The sequence below is a fragment of the Penicillium rubens genome, assembly GCF_028828025.1.
Source record: "Penicillium rubens strain IBT 27055 chromosome Unknown utg000003l_segment0_segment0, whole genome shotgun sequence".
Taxonomy (NCBI): Eukaryota; Fungi; Ascomycota; class Eurotiomycetes; order Eurotiales; family Aspergillaceae; genus Penicillium; species Penicillium rubens.
The window spans coordinates 6,933,380-6,956,796 of NW_026890601.1; the positions used below are offsets into that span (position 1 = coordinate 6,933,380).

General features: G+C 47.5%; 8 protein-coding genes across 8 annotated transcripts; 6 read left to right on the forward strand and 2 right to left on the reverse strand.

Annotated features, from left to right (window-relative positions):
* Nucleotides 1-328: 328 nt before the first annotated feature.
* On the forward strand, nt 329-792 carry N7525_008895 (aegerolysin family protein; the record flags this gene model as incomplete). Its single annotated transcript, XM_002562957.1, has 2 exons — nt 329-420; nt 480-792. The coding sequence occupies 2 exons, from the start codon at nt 329-331 to the stop codon at nt 790-792; spliced, it is 405 nt and encodes a 134-aa protein (XP_002563003.1).
* Nucleotides 793-1,339: 547 nt separating this feature from the next.
* Nucleotides 1,340-4,834, reverse strand: N7525_008896 (uncharacterized protein; the record flags this gene model as incomplete). Its single annotated transcript, XM_002562958.2, has 1 exon — nt 1,340-4,834. The coding sequence occupies one exon, from the start codon at nt 4,832-4,834 to the stop codon at nt 1,340-1,342; it is 3,495 nt and encodes a 1,164-aa protein (XP_002563004.2).
* Nucleotides 4,835-5,210: 376 nt separating this feature from the next.
* N7525_008897 (GTP cyclohydrolase I) lies at nt 5,211-6,225 on the forward strand (the record flags this gene model as incomplete). The annotated part of the gene is made up of 3 exons (XM_002562959.2): nt 5,211-5,434; nt 5,488-5,869; nt 5,923-6,225. 3 exons carry the CDS (start codon nt 5,211-5,213, stop codon nt 6,223-6,225), a joined length of 909 nt encoding a protein of 302 aa, XP_002563005.2.
* Nucleotides 6,226-12,157: 5,932 nt separating this feature from the next.
* N7525_008898 (uncharacterized protein) lies at nt 12,158-13,042 on the forward strand (the record flags this gene model as incomplete). Its single annotated transcript, XM_002562962.1, has 3 exons — nt 12,158-12,687; nt 12,752-12,829; nt 12,892-13,042. 3 exons carry the CDS (start codon nt 12,158-12,160, stop codon nt 13,040-13,042), a joined length of 759 nt encoding a protein of 252 aa, XP_002563008.1.
* Nucleotides 13,043-13,484: 442 nt separating this feature from the next.
* Nucleotides 13,485-13,775, forward strand: N7525_008899 (uncharacterized protein; the record flags this gene model as incomplete). Its single annotated transcript, XM_061214534.1, has 2 exons — nt 13,485-13,538; nt 13,602-13,775. The coding sequence occupies 2 exons, from the start codon at nt 13,485-13,487 to the stop codon at nt 13,773-13,775; spliced, it is 228 nt and encodes a 75-aa protein (XP_061068965.1).
* Nucleotides 13,776-14,770: 995 nt separating this feature from the next.
* Nucleotides 14,771-15,959, reverse strand: N7525_008900 (uncharacterized protein; the record flags this gene model as incomplete). The annotated part of the gene is made up of 5 exons (XM_061214535.1): nt 14,771-15,115; nt 15,170-15,279; nt 15,337-15,564; nt 15,613-15,669; nt 15,716-15,959. The coding sequence occupies 5 exons, from the start codon at nt 15,957-15,959 to the stop codon at nt 14,771-14,773; spliced, it is 984 nt and encodes a 327-aa protein (XP_061068966.1).
* A 1,765-nt stretch (nt 15,960-17,724) lies between these two features.
* N7525_008901 (uncharacterized protein) lies at nt 17,725-18,297 on the forward strand (the record flags this gene model as incomplete). The annotated part of the gene is made up of 1 exon (XM_061214536.1): nt 17,725-18,297. One exon carries the CDS (start codon nt 17,725-17,727, stop codon nt 18,295-18,297), a length of 573 nt encoding a protein of 190 aa, XP_061068967.1.
* A 555-nt stretch (nt 18,298-18,852) lies between these two features.
* Nucleotides 18,853-23,401, forward strand: N7525_008902 (uncharacterized protein; the record flags this gene model as incomplete). The annotated part of the gene is made up of 2 exons (XM_061214537.1): nt 18,853-19,647; nt 19,697-23,401. The coding sequence occupies 2 exons, from the start codon at nt 18,853-18,855 to the stop codon at nt 23,399-23,401; spliced, it is 4,500 nt and encodes a 1,499-aa protein (XP_061068968.1).
* Between the last annotated feature and the right edge of the window lie 16 nt (nt 23,402-23,417).

The window sequence follows — 23,417 nt, forward strand, 5'->3', positions numbered from 1 at the left end:
TCTACGCATTGTCATCCCACAGATTTCTGTCAGAAAACCAAACGTATCAGAGGCATAAGAACCTTGGTGCCTAAGGCGGTATTTATGCCTCAGGCATCAATCGAAATCAAGGAATATCAGGTTTCCTTATACGGGTCTGTCACTTGATGATGCAGCAAGCGTGATAGGCAGGGAATAGAGAATGTAAATTCCCGCGCGTTCCCATGGTTGAATTCAGAGCTGTCGTCATAGACATGATATTACAAACGCTCTTATATGTCAGATGCAGCTACCTTCCCTCATTCACTTTGTCAACAGTATCTTAACTTCTCATATTGACGGCGTAACTATGGCCTCTTCACTATCGCAGAAGTCCCTGCAGATTCAAATTCAAGATGACTTGAAGTATGATATCCGTATCGAAAATGCTAAGCTTGAAAGGTACTTCCTTCCCTGCCTAGGTGATTTTGAAGGCGGCATACTAAGTAAGGCATGCACAGCGGCAAATTCTACAATGAGGATGACCAAAGCGATATCTTAACATCGGAAGATGTCGATGACATGGTTATTCGGCATAACGGTGGGATCCGGTCTGTCTGCTCTATGGACGGATCTGAAGGAAGTATCGATCTTGTCGACGATGTACGGGATGCGAAGATTTGCAATTTAACCTGGAGAGCCTCCCCAGAGGGTGGAGAACGTAATGAGATCAAGAAGCTCAACGAAGATACGAGGTACATGGTTGACATTGGGAGTTGGAATGAATCCGGGACTGTAGGATCAGTTCTTGTTACCGTCAAGGACCAAGAGTGATCATTGTTTGGTGGGGTTTCTTTCTTTTCAAGGTTGTTGTGCTTAGTGCATGATTCTCAGTCACTTGGACTCTATGTGCTGTATTGCGACGATGGAAACAGGGGTTGAAAATGAAGCAAATGCTTTGGTTCTTGTCTCAAATAAAAATATCGTATTGTGTAACCAGTGGTAAAGACTACACAAAGAACGAAGTAGATTAACAAACGTTTGGGGTCTCAAATTACGACTGGTCCCCCGTAATCACTCGGAAATAACAATTATTCATCCCTCCCGGCTGCAACACGTAGGGCTGCGACGACGTCTGCGGGCGAGTCTTGGACACTTGGGGGTACTTAGCTCGATCTAGAGAGTGCTTAGGAAGACTCCAACCAAATTTCAACTATAAGATTGGCACACCCAGGCTTTTAGAATATGTACACAGTCTCAGTGCCCGTCGATAGAGAGCCTTAGTAACATGTATTTCTGTAACATTTCAACCGTATAGAAACCCGTGAAAGAAGTTGAATTCGATGACAAGTTCAAAAGCCCAATGCCTCTACTTACTTTCCTAAGCGCCACCGAAAACCAAAAGGCTCTGGATATTGACTCCGCCAAACCCGCGCTGACGCAATAGTTCCCGGCCGCGGTGGACAGGGAACTCGGCCACGACCATGATGCTGACATCCTTAGCACAGATGTTAGCTTTATTCAACAAATCCAGCACCGCACAAAGTGTCTTTCCTGTAGCAAGCACATCGTCTACTACCACCACTGAGGCACCCTTGGGAATCAAATCCCTTTCCATCTCGATCCTACTTCCTTCTAGATCGTCGGACGTCGAAGATGAGATGTGTGACATGGGCTTGAAGATAGAAACGGTAGGTGTAGGGAGTTTCCCGGCTTCGCGTATCAGCGCCAAAGGTACATTGACTTGCAACGCCAGCGCCGATGCATAGACAAAGCCGCCGGCTTCACAACATGCCAGCACATCGACTTCGCCCCATGCACCAGCAAAGTGAGTCTGCAACAGATATGTGCACAGGGTCAGCCCACCCCGTTGTTGGGAGATGTTGAGCACATGACGGAATTCGACGCCCGGGCGTGGAAAGTTGGATACCGGGCGGACCATGTCGGCCAGTCGCTGAAGGTCTTTATGGAAAAAAGGAAGCAGGTTGAGTTCCGCGAATCTTTGCGCCGCCTCGCTTCCGGTGAGGTCATTATTGAAGATGAGACTAGGGCGATAGTCCAAGGGCTTTGGTTTTGACCAGCTATTGTTGTTGTCCGCATGATGGTCGGCACCATCACCGTCTTGGCACCCCCGGCGAGTACACCGCGTGGGTTTGCTAGCTTCGACGCAAACTTCAAGCAGTCTGCTGTCTGGCACCAAATGGGAGAATGTCGCGACCGGCGCGTCATCCCTCATCCCAGTAATCAACAGCACATCCGTATCTACGGCGCCGTACACCGCTTTTAGAAAATGCTCCTCTGGCAACCGAGGTCTATGTCGTACCTGACTCTGGAAAAACGTTGTCAACGCTGGCCGGTGTTGCTCCTTATAGGCACGGTCGCAAAGCAAACGGTTTAGATCGGCACCGGTAGCTGCCGCGTATTCTCGCTTAGTCGTATCGCTGATACTGACTGCGCGCGCCACGAGGCTTTTTTGAGTGCATTCAAGGAACGCAGACACCCAGATATTGGCGCAATAGTCCTTACCCGCACAGCTATCGCCCGTCACAAGAATGATGAGCTTCGGTTTTATCGGCACTTGCTCGAGCGGGCAGGTGTAAGCCAGCACATTGCGCGGATCTGAGCTCTGCTTGAGACGGGCGAGCCGCGGCCGATTTGGTCCAAAAGCCTCGACCGCCAATGCGGCGTCCCTAGGGTCCGGCCCGAGATCTGCACCATAAACGCCGCTACTCAAGGGTAACAAGTCCATAGCAATGCTATATACCCACCGGACGGCAGTTCGGGCAACTTCAGTTCCATCTTGATCGCGGGACCAGACACCAGTCACCACGCAGGCAAAATCCCAATCTCGACAGCCAAAGGCAGCTGCATCAGCTGCCACGTCGACAACTGCTCCGCCACCTTGAAGCAGATGGAGATAGCAGAGTGGCGAAGGACGAGTCTTAATAGCCGTCACCAAGCTGTTGGTGACCTCCGGTGCCCCGATGTCTTTTAAAAATAGACATCGCTTGAACGAGGAGGTCCTGCTGCCGCCATGTCCGCCATGCATCCCGGACATGTACATCTCGGCCTCAAACAAACCAACACCGTCCACAAACTTGAAGTTGTCTTCTGGTCCCAAAATTGTGCCACTGGACGTGGGTAGGGGGAATGGAATGGGGGTTTCGGAACTGGGCCTAGTCTCGAATGATTCGAACATGGTCACACCGAGGCGCAGCTGGCCGATATCCCAGTACAGATATGCGTCTGCAGAACAGTTCCGAGGGAGCCGTCTAGCGACATATTCATCGAATTCACTAAGTTTGACCTGCGCCTCAAGGCTGTCATTCAGGGGGGCAATCCAATTTCGAACTGAGTAAGTCGGAGACGGAAAAGCCTTGAAAGTCACGCTGACTACGATGCCGAAGTTAGTCCCAGCGCCTTTTATTCCCCATAACAGATCAGTTTCATTTCCCGGGCGAACGGCACCGACCGGCTGGTGTTGGCTTGGCACATGACCGATGCAGAAGACCTGGCTAGAGTCGACGCTGACAATCACGGCACCGACGATGGCGTCACACGCAAGCCCGTACATTCTAGCCAGATGACCGATGCCACCTTGTAGCCATAGCCCCGCGCCAACGCTTGGGCGGGCTCCTAAGGGCACTGTTATGCCCATTGCCATAGCATTGCGAATAATATCGCCCGTTTTGCAACCGGCCTCAGCGACGACTAGGGGCGTGCAATCGAAACCGGATTCTGCTCCTCCGTTCCTAGCCTGCAGGACGTGTACTTGGTCAAAGGCGCCCATATCGACTGCAACGACATTATCCCATAAGCAGTGACCACTGTGGCCCCCACCAACGACAGTCAGGCCGACCCCATGCTTCAGAGCCCATCGGATGCAATCTTGGACGTGTCGGATCTCTGTCGGCCTGAAAATTGAGGCGGGATAGTGAAGGCGAGCCTCCCGGTTCTTAACTTTCAAGTCTCCTTCCAAAAGTGGCACCTGAGCTGTCAGCTCTGGTAATGCTGTCGACTGTCTGGTAAAAGTTGCCATTAAGTTGGGCGAGCTGAAGAAGAGATGCCCAGGGTGAGTTTCCTCGCGACGGCTCAAGACGCGGCACACCTCACGCCATTCCGCCAGGAGAACCTTGTCTGCCTCCTTATCCTGCATGGCAAACCCTGCAACAAAAGGCGCAAAAAGGTCCAGTACCGCGTCGTTATTCGGCACACTAATAGTTCCGGTAGGGAACGGAGCCGTTTCATTGCAAACTAATCCGTCAAGGTTAAGAGTCCCATCCCGATGGAACACTACCACTATTCCGCTTTTGGGCTGCTCAACAAGCATTTGCAGTGCTTGTTCGATGAACTTGGCTTTGGGGTTTAAGCCGTACATGCTGTGGCAAAATATAATAACGTCGAATTTCTCATCGCTGTCACGCGTAACGCTGCCTGTATCGCCCCCAGTAGGGCTGTTCACAATGAATGGCGTCCGGTGAATGTCAGGCGTACGTTCCAGACATGGAAATGGAGACTCTATGTCCGACTCAGGAGAAAGCCATTTTTGCACTTTGGTAGCGAACAGGTTGTTAGGCTCAAACGCAGAATATCTCTTAACCTTCCTTCTCAGATCGCTAGGAAGATGCCCAAGTATGCTCTTCGGACCCGGCCCAATTTCTAGCACCGAAATACAGCTACGCGAGCCGAGAAGTTGGGTTAACAGCTGGCAAATTTGAGGAAGAATAAAGTCTCGGTATGTCATCCATCCTGAGCCCTGCACAAAGGTATCGAATCCAGCGCTGTACTGCGCGTCCGACAGTGGTTGTTTTGAGGTTGACGCTTTTTCTGTGGCCTTTTGCCTGAGAGCCAATTTGAGAGACTCGAGGGTGGCCATTTGCATTTCACATCAAAGAGTGTATGGATGTTTAAAAGTAAATTGTGAGAGCTACGCAGAAATGTACATGGTTTACCAACCCGCGGACTGGGTCATACCCAACAGCGATGGCCAGCTGTGCAAAGTCACTTGGAGCGGGGTCATGGGTGCAAGTGTGCGCTAGTCATAACTTTCCAAATGAAGTAAGGACCCATGCATGGGGTTTACTAGTCTCCCGGCCTATATAGTGCCACGTATATTATGCTGATAATCCAGGAAACAGGGGTTGGTACTGATAAAAACAAGACAAGGCTCTTAGTTCTTTCGTAGCAATGGACCCTCTACCCTTCCCCCCCCCCAACCTTTTCGAAGACATAAATCAACATTTTCGACGTACATGATGAACAGTAGCCCCCTCTTATATTCGGGCGCGACCCCTAGCGCTGGTGAACGGGGTCAGGATTCTTTTGAACGCCAGAACATCGATTCACCCGTTAACGCTTCGTTCGCCTGTCGTGTTCCCATTGAGTTACGCTCAATAGAGGAGGGCCCTGCCGTCGCCCTTGCTTCTGGGCTCGCTTCCCAAGCTACCGGAGCCGGTCATACCACGGTGACCTTGAGGTATTGTGCTTATATTGGGCATTTCCCTTAACTATTTCCTAATTCATGATTAGTTCCCAAACTACGTTCCATGAGCCGACTCGCGAGCCTTGGGATGGCAAGGAAAGCTTTTCATCTGGCCCATACCCCCTAGGCGCCGAGATAATACAAAAGCTGGAATCGCCACAGGGAGAAAATAGAGGTGTTCAGAAGCTTGCCCGGGCAGTGTGTACGATACTTGAATGCATCGGCGAAGAACCAACAAGAGAAGGTCTACGTGCGACACCAGAGCGATATGCCAATGCTATGCTATATTTTACTAAGGGCTACGCTGAGAGTGTCCATGACTTGGTTAATGGAGCTGTTTTCCACGAGGGCCACGATGAATTAGTCATATTGAGGGATATTGATGTCTTCTCCCTCTGCGAACACCACCTGGTTCCATTTACTGGGAAGGTAAGAGTTTTGGTATGCATTCCCTGGCACGTAAAGGTTAACATATGGGACAGGTGCATATCGGTTATATTCCTGATAACCGCATTCTTGGTCTTTCCAAATTGGCACACTTGGTTGAAATGTTTGCCCGCAGACTACAGGTTCAAGAGCGCCTGACAAAACAGGTTGCTCTGGCCATTTCTGAGGCGCTCAATCCTCGGGGCGTCGCCGTTGTCATGGAATGCTCCCACCTTTGCATGGTTATGCGTGGCGTCCAGAAGGTCGGCAGCACTACAACTACAAGCTGCATGCTGGGATGCATGCGGTCGAACGCGATAGCCAGAGAAGAATTCTTGGCGCTCCTGAGCCGAAGATAGCATGTCCTCTCCGTATCTATGTATCTCATCATTCTAGTATGATACCCGATTCTAATGTTTCAGCCTAATCTTGGAACAAGATTGGAAGTTTCATATTCATAGTATTCTTTCATTAAACAATTTTTGCCTCATTATAGTCATGCTTTATTTTCTATAATCAACAGTATCTAATGGTTTAGGGTTACTGATATAGTCGAAGCTATAGAAATATGAGTAGTGACTTTATCCTTATAGGCACCTACTCCTTCATCGGCATCCACCTCTACACCCGAACCCACTTCAACCTCTAGTTAGTGCCTCCGAATATGACCTTCTTGCATTTCTCACATAATTGTCATTGCAGCTGCTTGAAATATCTGCATTTATAATTGCTTGTCTTGACGGGTCAATTCTGAGTTCAAATAAGGACAGTGTTCAAGGGGTTGTTGCTTACTTCAGTAGTAGAAGGGCTTGGTCTTGCACTGTTTAGCTGGATTTTCCTATGTATAGTTGAGACAATGCAGGAAAAGGTAATCAAACTTAGATCTTTTGTCCACTTTAAGTGATAGATAGCTTATGCTTTCTCTTCAAGTTGAACGCATGTGAGTGAAGTTAGGATAAAGGAGTTTCTACACATTTCAACTGGCATATTCGACTATTCCGTAAAGCGTTGATCATCCAAGCTCTTCTTCTCTCGCCCTGCCGTCAGAAACCAAATAATATGTTCTGCATCAATGTGAGAGTCAGATACATATAGCAGTCTTCCATTTACTACGGCTACAACCAAAGTCAACAGTGCAAGTTTTGCGCCAACACATACATGCCAAGATTCGCGCCAATGCATATATGCATCAAGGGCTCAAAAGTTCATTTTTCAAATAGAATAGAGAGCCCGAAGGGTTGTTCCATTTGTTCGCGTATACGTGCAACAAATCAATAAGACGTCACAAGCGTAAGTGGGTTTGTACCCAGATATGTAGGGCCGATGGCAGATAGAGCGGGGTACGATTACCCAGAAACTAGATATACTGTCTTGAGATATGCGGGGGTTCTGCTTGAACTATCTAGACTTCATAGCATTTCTCGATTCAATACAGCGTCACTGAAGTGTAGAAGGCTGACAGATCGCACTTGGGTAAACTTTGCCCTCCGTCCGGCGGGTCCGCGCCGAGACAGATTCATGAACGTCAACGCATCTGTTGTCCCTTGTATGCAATATTTAACCAACTGGTACCCATAAGTGCATGCATATTTGCTGAGATCCTACGTGGTATTTAGTGATTGGTCAGGCAGATGACAGCGGTCAAGTGGGCGCTATTGAAGCCAGTCAACGCAAGCCAGAGGGGAAAGGACTACGATTGGCAGCCTTATAATGGTAAGCCCCAGAGCCTTGTTTACTTTCCCCAGTGGTCTCTCTACACTCTTCCCCTCTCTTGTATTTTCTTTTGTCCACGCTCACAGCGAGGTTCGTCTATCTGTGGTAATTTTGCTCAAATACTTGGCGTCCCCTCAAAAAGCGAACTACCGGAGTGTTCGAACATTCTTATAAATCCACACGCTTTATTTTAACCTTTTGGTGTTCTTCAACACGCATCCTGAAATCCATTATTCGCCTAAAGAACATATTTGTTCTTTCACTCTACCAGACGCTCTGAAGGCCACTAAGGATGGTTTTAACCAGGAGGAAGCCCGTAGCCGCATGGTCTATGTACCGAGCTCTTCATGGAGATGTATCGACGTTGTTGGATGAGACAGAGCTTCATTTTGAATTCCACGAGGATGATGATGACACGGGATACATCAAAATGCATGACACAAGCATTATGGGCCGCTTCGTGTGCCGTAACCGAGCATGCGGGTCCGGCGGATGGTCAAGTAAGAAGATCGCCGTCACGATTCGCCTATACCCAGGGCAAAAATATAACGCGAGGGTATACCACCAACGGTGCGAAAGTTGCACATCCGTCAGTCGACCAAAGCTGGACCAATCGTACGCTGAGAGAGTTGTCTACTGGATCAAACGATGGAACGGGGTGCAGGTAGAGAGGCCTCCATCGTCCGGCAACAGCAGACGTCCTCATAACCGTGAACTTTGTGAGGGTTGCAGAGCTGGACACTGTTCCCAATCAAGGGAGGATTTCATACCACAATTTGAAAGGTTCGTCGATTTCCAATCAACTAATATTATTCAATAACCGTATTGACATGTGCTCGCTCAGGTTGACTCTCTAAAGCGCCCACATCCCACAAGTGTGATCGAAATTGAAAATCACGGAAGAGGATATTTCACTATATTCATAAGCCTGTCCTTTCCGCACAGAGCGAAAGACACAGCGATTGGTTAGATTGGTCAATTCAATCACTTAGCGTCGTTTACATCTGCTATACCCTACCTTGTCGTACAGCCAGATTGGTGCTGTCATAGAAAGCAGCCGGAGCTGAGGCCTAACCCTGTTGTAAAGTATTTTATTTTTCTACTAATCCGAGCGGAGCTTATACATATATGCAGATGTAGGAGTAAAGATTGTCTGCTTGCCTCAATGCGGCTGGAGCTGAGTCTAATGGAAAGGCTATGTGCTGAGCTGAACAGATATATGAGACATAACTAGATACTACGTAGATTATCTAACTTAGGGACTCCATCCCCTTTTCCAAATGGTATATCAACTAGGTCGGAACAAGAGTGGAACTTCTAGTAGTCAATTTCGGCACGTATGTCAATGTTGAAGGTTTGGAGTTTGTATTGAGCATGCTATGGGAGAGAGGTATTGTTGACATGCACGGTATGTCTTTATGTCTTTATCTCTTTGTGCAGACTGAGCTTTTGTTATGTCAGTTTGCCATTCCTTTGTTAGTACAGGCTTCATATACAGCCTGCTTTCCATAGATTCATGACATGCATCTTCTTCCCGATTTTCCCCCTCCATGCTAGTTCATCTCACTAGTCCTCCAGTATCGTAGCCCTCAACAAGTATGAAGGAGGAACAGAGTGATGATTGATAATTCGTGGGAAAGCTGGGTAAATACCTATCTAAAACATCAAACTGGCGAGCGAAAATCTCAGTCTAAGCTCACCAACAGCGTAGGGAGAAGCAAGCAGTATGGATAATATCCCTACAGTTCTGGAATTGCCCTGAATATCCATGACTAATATGTCTACTAAGCACATGAGGGACAAGGCTGTCTCGGTTATTTTCTCTTGCAATGGTCGTATTATGCACGGCACCGTATCAAATCATTCACATAAACCTTTCTTAACAACTACACCTCAGGGCGAACCTCAACCGCACCTACCTGATGCTTCTCAAACTGGACAAGCGTAGTGATCTTGATGCTTCGTGTGCTGTATCACTGTTGAGGGCTACAATACTGGAGGACTAGTCAGATGAACTAGCATGGAGGGGAAAATCGGGAAGAAGATGCATACTATGAATCTATGGAAATGCAGGCTGTATATGAAGCCTGTACTAACAAAGGAATGGCAAACTGACATAACAAAAGCTCAGTCTGCACAAAGAGACAAAGGCATAAAGACATACCATACCATGCATGTCAAGAATCTTTATCGCCAGTGTGCGATTGGTAAAGCCTAGACCTGCTTGATAGTCACCATAGTGTTATTTTAAAAATGAAGCAGCAGTTTGTTATTGCCTAGCAAGAGTCATATATAAAGATTTTTGGCTTTGCGGGGAGCCGCATTTTATTATGCCCAGCCTATGGGATCAACTGAAGCCCCCCACCCCCCGAGGATGCAAATGCCAAAGTTGCCATTTAACATTGCAAGCAAGAGCAACGATCAGCACATACTGTATACCGATCGCCTATTGTAGTGGAGTAAATTGCGTGCCCGTAGTCTTTTGAATCGATATCAGCTTTTTTATCCTCGGCAGGAAATTTGACAGTCTTATGGGACCCCTGCTCAGCTGCGTACGGTAGGGGAGTACAGCATTTCTTATCTGTGCAGCCAATTTTATCCGTCAGCAGCTAGCACTCACAGACACAGCCTTGGCTGTCAAGTACCCAGACGAAGACATCGACCTGATTGCTGCACGGGATGAATATCTGATTGATCTTCTTACCTATATCCAGCGGGAGTCAAACCCCTTCATCAAAAATTGCCTTGTTGCGATTGCGGCTCACGGCAGTGGAGGACGAATACTATGCAATGCCCTTCAGATCCACGCTAATTCTATAATCAAGCTTGATCCAGGGGAATATGTTGTTGGGTGCCTGAGGCATCACCATGTGATAGAACCTCCATGTATGATAGCTCTCTCTCTCCTTTCCTCTCTCTTCCTCCTCTCCTCGTGCAAGATCGTCAATCCAGACAGTGCTTTTCTCCATTCATTCCATTTCCATCCAGATTGCACCTCCATAATATGTGGATGGTTATACAGGGGACGACGATGGTGATGGTATGGAAATTCATCCCCGATATCATTATAGGTCTTTTCCAGGGAAGATGCTAACAAGTTCTCTTCAACACATAAAATCTGAGACGACACTCAATTTGAAGATATGCCTAATGCAGGCGATCTCGTATGAGCATACCAACCCGAAGAGAACGAGAACGATCCGAAATTACAATGACCGGTCTTGAATGAGTTGATAGCGAGCCTCTGCACTTGATGCATCAAGCAACATGGCGGGTGAGAGACCTGTAGAATCCCGGATCTCTTTTCGTTTGCCCCAGCCTCAGATAACAGGCGAACCATGGCCTCGTTGTTTTTCAATGCAGCGTCTAATAAGGGTGTCTGGGAAAGCCGGGGGGGCCGTCAAGTTTGGATCAATCCGCTTATCTGTAAGCAGAATCTCAACCAGCTCCTCTTCATTTTTGTCGACCGCGATGTGCAATGCACTACAACCCGATATAGCAGAGTACAAAAAGAGCGCATTAGGATCTACGTCTTTCCGATTCATAAGAAGACGAACCAACCCAGGCTGTTTATTTAGGATACCGCTATGAAGAGGGGTCGGTCCACGTTTTGGCGCAAAGCCTGCGTGAGCACCAGAAGATAGTAACATCTTCATAATTTTAGCATGGCCGTTTAGTGCAGCCACGTTTATTGGAGTTATTCGACCTGTGGCGTAGGCGTTCACTTTGATTTTCGGATGTGCTAGGAGTGTCGCAACCACCGCTATATGCCCATGTGTACTGGCCTGGCAACTGGGCGTGCGCTTTGACGGGTCCCGAGCATTCGGGTCGACTCTATAGTCTAAGAGCATATTGACTATGGCTAAGTTGCCTTTGATCGCTGCTATAAGCAAAGGCGAGTAGCGGCCCTATTTAGACGGTAATTCGGCGGGGCTCTTAGTATCTGTCCAAGCTTGGAGGGCTCTCTTCAAGGTAAAACAATTTCCTGAATGCACTGCACGGTGGATAGCTGATCCGCCTGAGTCCTTTACATTGCGTACGTAGAGTTGTGAAATGAGTGCTTGGTATACACCACAATTGACTTGGACGAAAGAAGCAAGATCGGGTTCGCTGTCAATCGCAGAGGCAATTTCAATGAGTATTTCCGGGGGAAGTCGTGTAAATGACATGATTTCGAGATGTATGAATGTTGTGGATAAGAAGATACTCGTTGAGGGGATGTACCGTATTATGTAGCCGCAGCCAAGAGATCCATTTGAGGACCGTGTAATATTGTAATATTCCGTAATTAGCGGTAATTTTCATAAGTTTCCAGCCTCAAACCGAATATCCACATTATCTCGTAGTAGGTCGGTGGCATGGCAAAATTGCCCCATTAGGCATACAACAGAGGATGAAGGAACAAAAGAAATAAATAGACTCTTCTCAGATAGTTTTTTCGTGTATCTTTTCAGTGGTCTTTTTTGGCCCCATGCTGGATCAAGCACTCATAGGAATATCCAAAAATAAAGTTCACCATTCTCTTGCATCACTTAGCCATCACCTTTCTCCCTTTTAGCCATCAGCTTATCAATCAAAATGACCTCGCAGCATTCCAGGTTCGTGGGCGCCGAGCTCTATAGTATTTCCTTCGATGCCCCTACGCCGTCTACGTGGATTGTCATCGAGCGCGTTAACGAACACGAGCACCGAAAGGATCCTGACCACTCCGCTGTCTCCTATGCCTCCGTTAAGTACCGGTGTAAGAAAGACGGAGATGCTAGCAAAAACGCGTTCGTTAGGATCTATAAGCAACTGCCCCACCTCGGCACAGAGTTTGGCGATCATGCTACCCGCGCGAATCAAGCTAGGGCGTGGACTCCGCCCGAGCTAGTAGCATACAAGACTCTTACCGATAAGCAGTCGAAAGTCACCCCCAGCCTCCTAGGCTATAAGGAAGAGAAGCAAGACAGCTCTGCTATTGTACCCGCTGGCTTCCTTGTCTCGTTCGCGTGGGAGCAAGTGCCTGGTGTTCAGCTAGGGGATAGTCTTGGCGGAAAGGTCTTCTGGGGTATGAGTGATCATCAACGCCATATTATTCGAGAAGCCTTTAAGAACAAGACAATCCCGTGAGTCAATGTCTCTATTCTGCGTTACCTATAATATATGTATACTAACGTCGGCCCCTTTTAGTGAGACCGAAACTATTGGCATCCACCCTTTGTTCTATGGTCCCTCGCATTTGGTTTGGGATTCCGTCTCAGGTAATCTGTACGCCTCTCCTTAGCAGTTGCACTATGCTCCAAAGGGATCTACTAATTTATAGCCTATAGTTTTATGGTCGGCTTCCGTCAGTGGATTGAGGTTAAGCCAACACCCTGGAGTGAGGCAAAGTCCTACTGGTTCGACCTAGCTAAACCACCCAAAAAGGTCAACTGGTCTGAATTTGTTAAAAACCCTGATACTTCTAATTGGGAGTTTTAGATAGCCTATGTTCTTTGTTTATGAGGCTTTGCTGCTCCGGAGACAATCTAATACATTCGAATCCTGACTAACGGCGGAGCGAAGTCCAAGGATCCAATCCCCCAACTCCTGGGATACATGGTGTTGACATACATGCATACATGCAATGCATGCAGGGTATGCGCTTGTCTCTCTGTATACAGACTGAGCTCTTTGAGCATTTGCCTAGCTCGGTCTGTTTGTCATATCGCTGGCTTATATACCAGCTTCTTTCCATAGATTCATCATCACCTCACTTCTTCTTCACGATTTCCCTCCATTTCTCTTGCTTCGTAGCCTCAACACATGGGTATGTATCTCGCTATATGTGTCATGTCTTTTTTTGGGAAAGCAAATCGGTATCGAAGGGTGTATCCACCGGGGACGCAAGAATGAGCAGAAGCGCAACTGCGGTGTATACGGGATGGCGTACACAGGATCAGTTTGGCATTTCTTGAAAATTAGTCACGATTCGAAGGTGAGCTGCCTTATATCAGCCAACAACATAACGTCACTAACTCGGAATTCTAACATCTACTAGTGGTCAGAATTTGCTGTTATCGGTCGTCAGGCAGCTCTAGAGCAGCCGTTCGGGTTGCTGGTGTGGATGCTCCAGAAGGCAGCCGCCATCTCCCCAGCCCATTCAAAAGAGACCTCGGCAGAAACTTACGGTGGGGTGGGGTCCGAGGAGATGGATATTGATCTCATCCCTTGAGATGGGTCTATAATCCTCACCAAGCATCCTGAATCGCTACCGACAATCACACACTCCCTCTGCCTCCGAAACCCCTATTGCTACGAAGTCCTGAAACCTCTCCGATCGATTACAATGCATGACTGGATAGTACCAATGGGGGAACATTGGCCCGCGAGGTCACTTGGAAGCACTGCTTGCCAAGGAACCTTTTGTTATGGTTTCCCCTACTCAATTGATATCCCTCTCATAGCTAGCTGCCTCTCCTCTTAACCAAATATCAATATAATATTGATGAATGAGACAGCTTCTTTCGTAGCGCCTAGGTTCTTCACTAACAGCTGAAGAAAAACTATCATCAATGTTCCTTTTGCTTCATATAAAGAAGAGAAGAACCATAGAGCAGCAAACGGAAAAGCCATAGGACTCTGTTCTTTCTCTTTATCGTCACTCTTCATGCACTTCCATGACTTCTTCTCAATAAAGAGCCCTGGTTGGTTCTATCGGTTGTGCGAATAGTGGGCGGACCGTCTTCGGGTTGTATGCGCTCCCTCGGTTGGAGGGTATCGACCGGTCAGTCTGCTACACTTCCCGGCTAATTAACCAAGGAGACTTCAGTTCTATCCCACCATTTCTCCGGGGCCCGTTTCATCTGTGTTCCCATCAAGTCACCAGCCGCCACTGCCATCGCTGAAATGTCACCTGTCATTGAGAATATGAACAAGGCTCAAGTCGGGGCGTTCACCTTTCCGAGTGCCAGCCAGATATACGATCAGGACGGTGGGCTCTATGTGGTTTGAGGATTGGTCAGTACCGAAGTTTCCCTCGAAACCCCTCTCATAGCTACACTACGCAGAAGATATTTCCCTAGAAGGCAGGTTATGTTTAAAGGATTGCTTGTTGTTGTGAACGTCAGACAAGATGTGAGTACTGTTATTGTCGCTCACCCGGTTTAGCAAATAGCAAAAAAGGTAACGGTAGCCTTGGAAGCAACCTTGGAGCTGAACTTCAAAGCATTACTCATCTTCGGCATAATCATCTTCGCAATACTCGTCTTCAGAGGTCTCGTCCGCGGGAAATTCGGCTTCGAGGTCCCTCTCATCTATATCATAATAATCGAGGTCCTCATCCAAAGCAACCGCCGCTTTCAGCTTTTTATATTGTGTCTTCTTGGCAACCTTTCGTCTAAGAGAAGACCCGGCGGGGACGAGGGGCTCGGCAGATCCTTCACCTTGGTTAGATTGCATGGATGGCTCTTTCGGTTGGGTCGATTGGACGATCAATGCTTCTTTCAAGATATGAACCAATAGACTGAACACCTTTTCTAGGTCCACCTCAGAGTCCAGTGTTGCGGTGACAAACTAGAATATTAGCATGTAACTCTTCATTAAGTGAGATATGTTGAATAAGTATACCGTGGAATCGTTATCCAGCCTGACAAAGTGAAACATTTTAGAGTCCGTTGCAACCCCATAGACCGGAAAAATTGCTTTATTTGCATTCTTGCGATGGTGATGGACGAAACCTACGACCAAATCAGTCAATAAGCACTGCATCACCAGTAGTGGCACATTATGCTCACCTATATATCCTAGCACTTCCGGGATTCCCTTATCATACCGCTTAAGCCTCTTACTCTGAGCCACAATAACTTTTAAAGCGGCTTCGTCTTCGTCTCCGTACCATAGGGCGTAAGATGGGTATCCTGATAGCTTAACGGCCTGGTCCTTGTATCGGACGGGTCCGAATGACCATTTAGGCTCACGGTGGATCTCCAGAAGTTCTTCCTTTTCAGAATACGAGTCCATTGCTGTGTTGAATGCAAATAGAAGGAAGTTATTCATCCTCTAGCGCATACTAGCTTCAGCGCTTTTTTCGTTCTTCAAAGCACCGTCGATCATTGCGAGGTTTTTGACTTTATAAAGTTAGCGAGGCCCCCCTCTGCGATTCCCGTGACTCACGAAGCAACTCGGGTGGGGGGATTGTAGGAAAGGAATCCAGTCCCTGGTTGGTCTTAGCCGGTTCGAGGCACAGTATGTGTTCCACTTCAGAGGCATTTAACAATGATAGACGAACGGAAGGGAATCTCGCATCATCACCATCTTGCTCGTGCATCAGTTGGTAAAACTGCGGAGATGAAATATTACCCCTAGCAGCGTGGGGTTTATTTATGGCTTGGCTCAACGTTGTCGCCGTACGAAACATCTTTTCTCGGGTTTCAAATGCAACCTGGAAGATAGTGAGTTGAAAAGGAAAGATAGAAAGTCGAGAATGGTGAAGATAGACAGATGGAAAGGGGAAAAAGAGAGAGGGAAAGAAAAAGGCATTAACCTATGTGTGCCTTAGGCCACGTGCAAGGTTACTACCTACCTACATAGGTACCTACGTACCTACCTACTAGGTAGGTACCTATACTTTCCCGCTAAATGTACCTCCGAGTCCCAATGTGGACTCCACCACCTTCCAACCTTGGTTCTTGCCATCATGCCGAGGTCACCCCCTAGGTATACGTCATATATATCCATCTAGTTATATACATATACATGTATACCTATAGCCCTCTCCATCAACCATCAACCATTGATTTTAAACTTATTGGTTTAAGACTGACTCAACAGCGTAATTTGTTATATCCATCCGTCATGGTGTAATCCAGGGGGACAGCGGAAAGACCACGGTTGTGCGTGGTGTTGCGGAAGATAATCGTGGTGCTTCCGTATAGGCGTTTTTATAGATCTAATTAGGACTAGTGCTCTATATTTAACTAGGTTTAGCGTATGATTGTCCCGACAGGAGGCTATCTGATTCTGCCTACCAAGGTAGCGTCACGTGACCCACCTAACACTATGTGAAAACACTTCGATGTTTGGTTTCCGACCACGACATACCCGATATTGGATGAGGATTTTGGTCCAATTTTGCATTCTTTGGTTCAGAGCGACAGCTACCGGTGTCTATGCATGCCCATGTACGGAGTATATAGCCCCCAGTTCCTTTCTCCCACCCAGCCCCCGACCCAGCCTCCGACCCAGCCTCCGACCCAGGCGCCCCCCGATTTGTTTTTCCTCGCCCCCTTCTCCTTGCACGGCATGTTATGGTGGGGGTGCCGGACCTGATTAAAAGCGGCAAGCCATTAGCACAGAACAGAAACGCTAAGAAGGGGCAGAAGAAATCTCATTGGGCAGTTCTGCTTTGGGTAGGTTCATTTCAGTCTCAGAAACACTAGAGTCTTTGGTCAGACATGCTGAGACCTCGCTGCTGCTCAGCTCCCGTAGTCACACCGCTAAGAACAATTCGCGCGCAATGCCAGTTTGCGTATTTTAAGCCCCAAAAATGCTGCCTCTTGCATTTCAATATTGATAAGTACTTTCTTGGTAAACGTGAACCGTGCATAGGAAATACTGCGAAGAAAGAATGAATCATATATTAAGCCCAGTGAGTCCGAAGCCTTGAGACGATTGATGCATTTTAATCGACCTTGACTAACTTGTTAAAACTGCAGTTTTCGACCCTACTTTTGGACCCTCCACCAGCTACGCCAGCAGTAACCGACGGCTTTCCAGCCTGCTTTCGCATCCGTTCTAACAGAGTCATGCTTCCCGCCAATTCTATAGATGAATTCATCTCTAGTGAACTATCCCTTAGGAGGCTAGAAGTTCTTGAGCGGCATTTATGGTTTGCTGGAGAAGAACGGTCGGCATGGCCCCTTCACCACCACATTCTGGTGGGAAGAAAAATCTTGATTACAGAGCAGATGGATCTCCACCTGCTGTGGGCAAATGATGGGAGACTTTTCATCAAGCCCTTGTCGCGATTTTTGCTTAATCCAGAATTTTGGAGCAAAAAGCTGAGTTGCGAAGAACCGACTAAATGCAAGGATCACCGGCCGACTCCAAACACGTCTGGATCTCCACGGACTACAAATTCAACGGAGCCGTTATGCGATAGGAGAAGACTCCGCAGTTGCGCTATGGGGTTCCTCTATACATACGCGTGCCTTATATCCTACGAAAGTGACTTTCGCATCGCTAATGAGAACAATCTTCTGCCCTGCCGTTCCAATGGTTCAACTTTCAGCTGGGAGGACTGGAAGAAATTCGTTAGCGAGATCCTTGCCCATTACAACAAAGATGACATTCACCCTCGCTTTCACCGCGCTGAGCTTCGTCTAGCCAGACTCAACACCATCCATCGCTTCACTCAGCTTCCGCTTCTCGAGCCCTACTTTCGTGACTGGCGAAACTTCGGGAGTGTGTTCCGCGATAACCTCACCTGGCTAGCCAGCGCAACTGTCTTCGTTGCCTTGGTTTTGACAGCAATGCAGGTTGGCCTTGCCACAGATCAGCTAAAGGGGAGCAAGAGCTTCATGGCTGCCTCATATGGATTTACCGTCTTTGCCATTCTGGGTCCACTCTGCGCCTTCGGATTGATTATCCTAGGTGTGCTCCATCACTTGTTGAAGGAATTGCCGTGGCTGCTCCGTGGAGAACCAACCCCCTTAAAGAGTCCTCCCGTGAGCGCCCGCTCAATGTCACAGGTTTGAATTCAATGCGTATTTGGGGTCGAAACTTGAGAAAATGGCGCAAGACAGATTTGATAACATGGATTGAAAGATTGCCTCAAAGCACATAACAGACCGGTTCTATATCGCATCACTTTTATTGTCTTCGTCTTCTCCCCCATTTTTTTCATATGATACATTGCATGATGACCTGTACATACTATACAAACAGTCCTGGGGTCAAGGTCTAGCACCGCACACTTTTTTTGTTTCTTCTCTTTTTCTTTTTCTCAAGCGCAATGCAATTTTAGAATTCATTCTATAGCACATCCGTAGTTAGCGGTCAGCATGCACCCCCAATACTAAAACCAGGATCTCATATAGGAGTCCAAATGATTGGCTGAAGATACATCAGCTGAGACGTGTCTCTACCTTTAGCGCCTCAGGCCAACCCAATAAACCCCCCGCTCGGAATTGTTGACCTATATTACTTTTCAGTTCATTGTGGGATAAATCTGTAGCGATTACCGATAGGACGACAGCATTATTCTTCCTTTTTATAGACTGGTCTATTATCGGTGAGTTTCGCCGACAAGAATGCCGACATTCAACAGCTCTGGATTCAAAAGTTCCAACCCTGATGAGCCCCTTGAGACCTCACAAAATGTGAGAGGAGTCAAACTCGATCAAGTATATCCTCCTCCTGAGAGTACCGCAGAAACCGACATCGACATAATTGCCATTCATGGGCTGGACACGAAGTCGCCCGACACATGGACATGGAAAAAAGATGGGATCAGTGTCAACTGGCTCAAAGACTCGAATATGCTTCCTGAGAAAGTCCCAATGGCACGGATTTTCACATGTGATTGGCCCAGCGACCTCTTTGAACGGCGAGATTTTGTTCAAAAGACAATAGAGGAGTTCGCTCGCCTTATGCTCGCTGGTATTAAAGGTCGGCGCTCGTCCATGAATCAATCGCAGTTGCAGGGATCGGAAAGGCCCATTATCTTTGTGGCATCGTGTCTTGGAGGGGTAATTCTGATGAAAATGCTTGTCATGGCTACCCATGAGTATGATTGCGTGAAAAAGGCGACAAGAGGTTTTGTTTTCCTTGCAACCCCATTTCGTGGCACGTCGTTCGAGGAAGTGGTATTTTGGGCTAAGCCGGGCTTGATAACCCGGGGTTTGTTTCGAGGCAAAAAGCCATCAAACCTCATGAATTACGTGATGCCAGCCCGTGACCTCGAAATCCTTGTCGGCCAGTTCAGCACTGTCTGTGAGGACGAAAACCTCACTAATGACTTATTCACTTTCTACGAAACTGGCGTGACGAGCCTTCCCCGAAAGGCAATTCCCTACATTCCCAAGGCTCTGGCAAAATTAAAACCAGTAAGAATATATCAACAGCCATTTTCTAAATGGAAGCTAACAAAGTCAGCTGGTCAATTCGTCATCGGCGACGCTTGACTTTGCTAAGCATCCATTGCCTATCGAGCAACCACACGTTTTAGTGAACAAGTTTCAAGGGCCTGGTGATCCTGGCTACTGCCATGTCTCTGACGCAGTGCAAGGACTTGTTTGCAAAGCTCGCAGTGGTCGTCCGATCGAGAGAGCAAAGGCATGGATTCGAGATAATCGCTATTCTCTACGAAAGCTCGAGATCGAAAGGCTTTCAGGCAAGAAACTGCCAATGGATCAATGCTACATAAATCTGGCTATTGTTGAGCAACAAAGAAGCATAAGCCAGTCGGATAAGACCAAAACGGCATTTGAATACTCGCCCTTCTCACTCCAAACTCGATTGAACCTCATGGCTCCGGGCGAGGAGACCGAAGCCAATCTACCAAACATTTTCGAGCCCCGCGAGAAACGCAATGGCCAGAGAATGACACCAAATCGGATTCTGATCCGCGGCCGAGCAGGGGTAGGCAAAACAACTCTTTGCAAGAAGATAGTCTATGAATTTACATATGGCAAAATGTGGCATAGTCTTTTTGAAGATGTGCTATGGGTACCGTTACGCAAGCTGAAGCTCAAAGAGAGGAAAAAGATTGCCCGATACAATTTCGGACATATGTTCTGTCACGAGTTTTTCTCTCAGATCCCAAGCACCGCAGAGATGGAGGAGCTATCTAATGCTTTATGGAGAACGTTGGGAGACGGTGATAACACTAAGACCTTGTTTCTCTTGGATGGCCTGGATGAGGTCTCTCAGGACGTAAACGGGGATATGCGGGACTTCCTTGAAGAGCTCTTGAATCAGCCAAATGTCATTGTCACATCCCGCCCGAACGCCATATCCACAGCCTTCTTACGGCAACCTTTTGATCTTGAATTGGAGACCATCGGGTTTTACCCGAAGCAAGTGACTTCATACATTGAGACGGCCTTCACCGAAATTGAAACAGGGCAGATGGATTCCCAAGCAGTGAACAACATTGAATCCTTCCTCGAAACCCGCCAGCTCATGCAAGACCTTGTGCGAATTCCCATTCAACTGGATGCCCTTTGCTACACTTGGCACGAATTCCAAAGAAAAACAGATGCTGTCCCAGAAACCATGACAGGGGTTTATACAGCCATGGAGCTAAGCCTATGGAAAAAGGATGTCGTGAATCTTGGAAGGAGAACGGAGGTGGAAATTGAATTTGCTTCGGACGGAACGATCAGGAAACTTGTCAAACTTGAAGCAGAAGCTCTCCAGCTGGTTGCCTTCACTGGAATGTACAACGACATCATCGACTTTGCGCCACAGCATCGAGACACTATATTCGAACATGTCGATTCTAACTGCTTGGACGATCAATGGCTTGGAAGGGTTTCCTTCCTCCGAACATCAGATTCATCAAGTGACAACCGCAACCGAGACTACCACTTCCTTCACTTGACCTTCCAAGAGTACTTTGCCGCTCTACATTTTGTGCGCAAATGGAAAGCCGACGAAGACCTGGAATTCTCCAACCTGGCTACCGGGGAGAAGATCCGCATTTCACCAGCCGAGTTCCTGGGGATAAACAAATACAGCGCTCGCTATGATATAGTATGGCGCTTTGTTGCCGGACTACTTGACTTGAATGGTGGACCAAAAGAGCCAGAGAGATTCTTCAGGGCCCTAGATCAGAAACCACTTGATCTCTTGGGTATTGCCCACCAGCGGATTGTCATGAATTGCTTGAGCGAGATTCAATCTGAATTTTCACTTCGAAGCAAAATTGAAAGCCATTTATCAAAATGGCTGGCATTTCAATGCAAAACGATTCTAGAACAGGACCAAAGGTTACTTAAAGAGTCAATAATAACCTTGGCAAGCGAGATTGAATTTCCCGAGAATGCTCTAACCGGTCTCCTAAAAGAGAATGATGAGAAAGTTATGACAGTTGCCTTACTTTCGGTGAAAAAGCGTCATCAGATCCAATCCCAAATCATGGAAATTGCGACTTCACTTCTTCAAAGGACGAAATCCAGTGACGTGGCAATTTCAATGTTTACGTTTTTAAGACGACAAAGAGAGAACTTGTCAGAAGAGAGTCTCGATCTTATGGTCTTGCATCTTCAGAACCCAGATCGAGGTGTAAGGTTGTCTGCTGCTGACACCATTCGCGGATTCGCTTTGCCAGATAGAACCTGCCGCAAAGTTATAGAGACGGGCGTTATACAGAGGAGGAGGGATAACCGCTTTGAAGGCTTCGAAGGCATGGCCCTAAGTGACCAGTCAATGTCAAAAGAAACATTGACTGACCTTATCGCAAGTCTCGAAAGTCCCGACAAGAATATCAGAAGGGTTGCTAGCGACGTTTTGAGCCACCGATCTGACTTTCTCCCAGAAGAGGTCACCTCAATAATGGCGAAGATTGAGCATCAGGACAGCGACGTTAGGTGGTGCTCCTTCAACGCTCTACGCGGGCAGTCTCACTCGTCGGGAATGTTCACTGGATTGCTGTGGCCTGAAGTGAACGGAAGCTCAAAGAAAATTTCAAACTGTGCCCTTGAAGTTTTATACCAGCTTTCGAATTCTTCAGAGGATTTGCTCGAACGGATTATCGTGGAGCTTCTGCCTCATCGCAGCTGTTGGCACATACTCAAAAGCTATTGCAACCGGTCAAGGCTGTCCAAAAAAGCCCTTAACGCCCTAGAAACACATCTAGGGTCTCCAGACTACGGGCTAAGATGCGCAGCTATCAACATTCTAGCTGGACAACCCGACCTGTCATTTTCAATTCTGAACAGGATAGTGGAGCAACTTGAGGATGGCACCAGTAAGGTTAGGACGGCGGCCGTCTATGCCATACGTCGCCAGCCGCGCTTACCAATTGAGACCGCTCTCGAGATAGCGAGGAGATTTAAGAACGACAAGCTTCCTAGCAAAATTGTTCTGCAAATTTTCGAACACCAGTCCAATTCACCAAAGGAAGTCCTTGTCCAGATTGCGCGTTGTATTGAGGATCAAGACGTTTCCATCAGAAGTGCCGCGATCCGCGCCCTGAGTGGGCAGTCAAATTTGTCGGACCTGCCAGAAATCCATGAAAAAGTGATTGCCTACATTGAAGATTCAGATGCAGAAGTTAGAGAAGCAGCCATCCAAGCAGTCAGTGTTGGTCGCCCATCGATGTCAGACGCAACCTTTGACACGATAGCTACAAGAATGGATGACACCAACGAAAAGGTCAGGCTAGCTGTTGTTCAAGTTCTCGGCCAGAAAGAAACGCTATGCTTTGATATCGTCAATACGCTGGCAGACCTGATGAATGATACGGACGAAAAAGTCCGATGGGCTACCCTCAAAGTTCTTGCCGATCAGTCAACTTGGCCTGGGGCGATTCGTCACAAAATAGCGTCAAAGGTCTATTGTCCGCTGGCCTTCAGAGGTGTGTCATTCGACTGGATGTTTAACAAACTAGTGAAGCGGGAAGAGTTCCATTTGAATTTCCTCCTCGGCGGCCTTGCAAAACAAATTTTGCGGCTTCTGCTGCTGCGAACCTCCAGGATGCACCTAGCATGGTATATCCACAATGACATGTCTTATGTTGAGAGAAGCGATGGTTCCAAAGCACCATTACCGTGTGCTGGAGCCGATATAGAGCTAGGGATGATGTCAGCTCGGGAAGAAGCTGGGATTCCGCCTGTGGCGGTATTGTATTCTTGAAGGTCTCTCCTGAAGA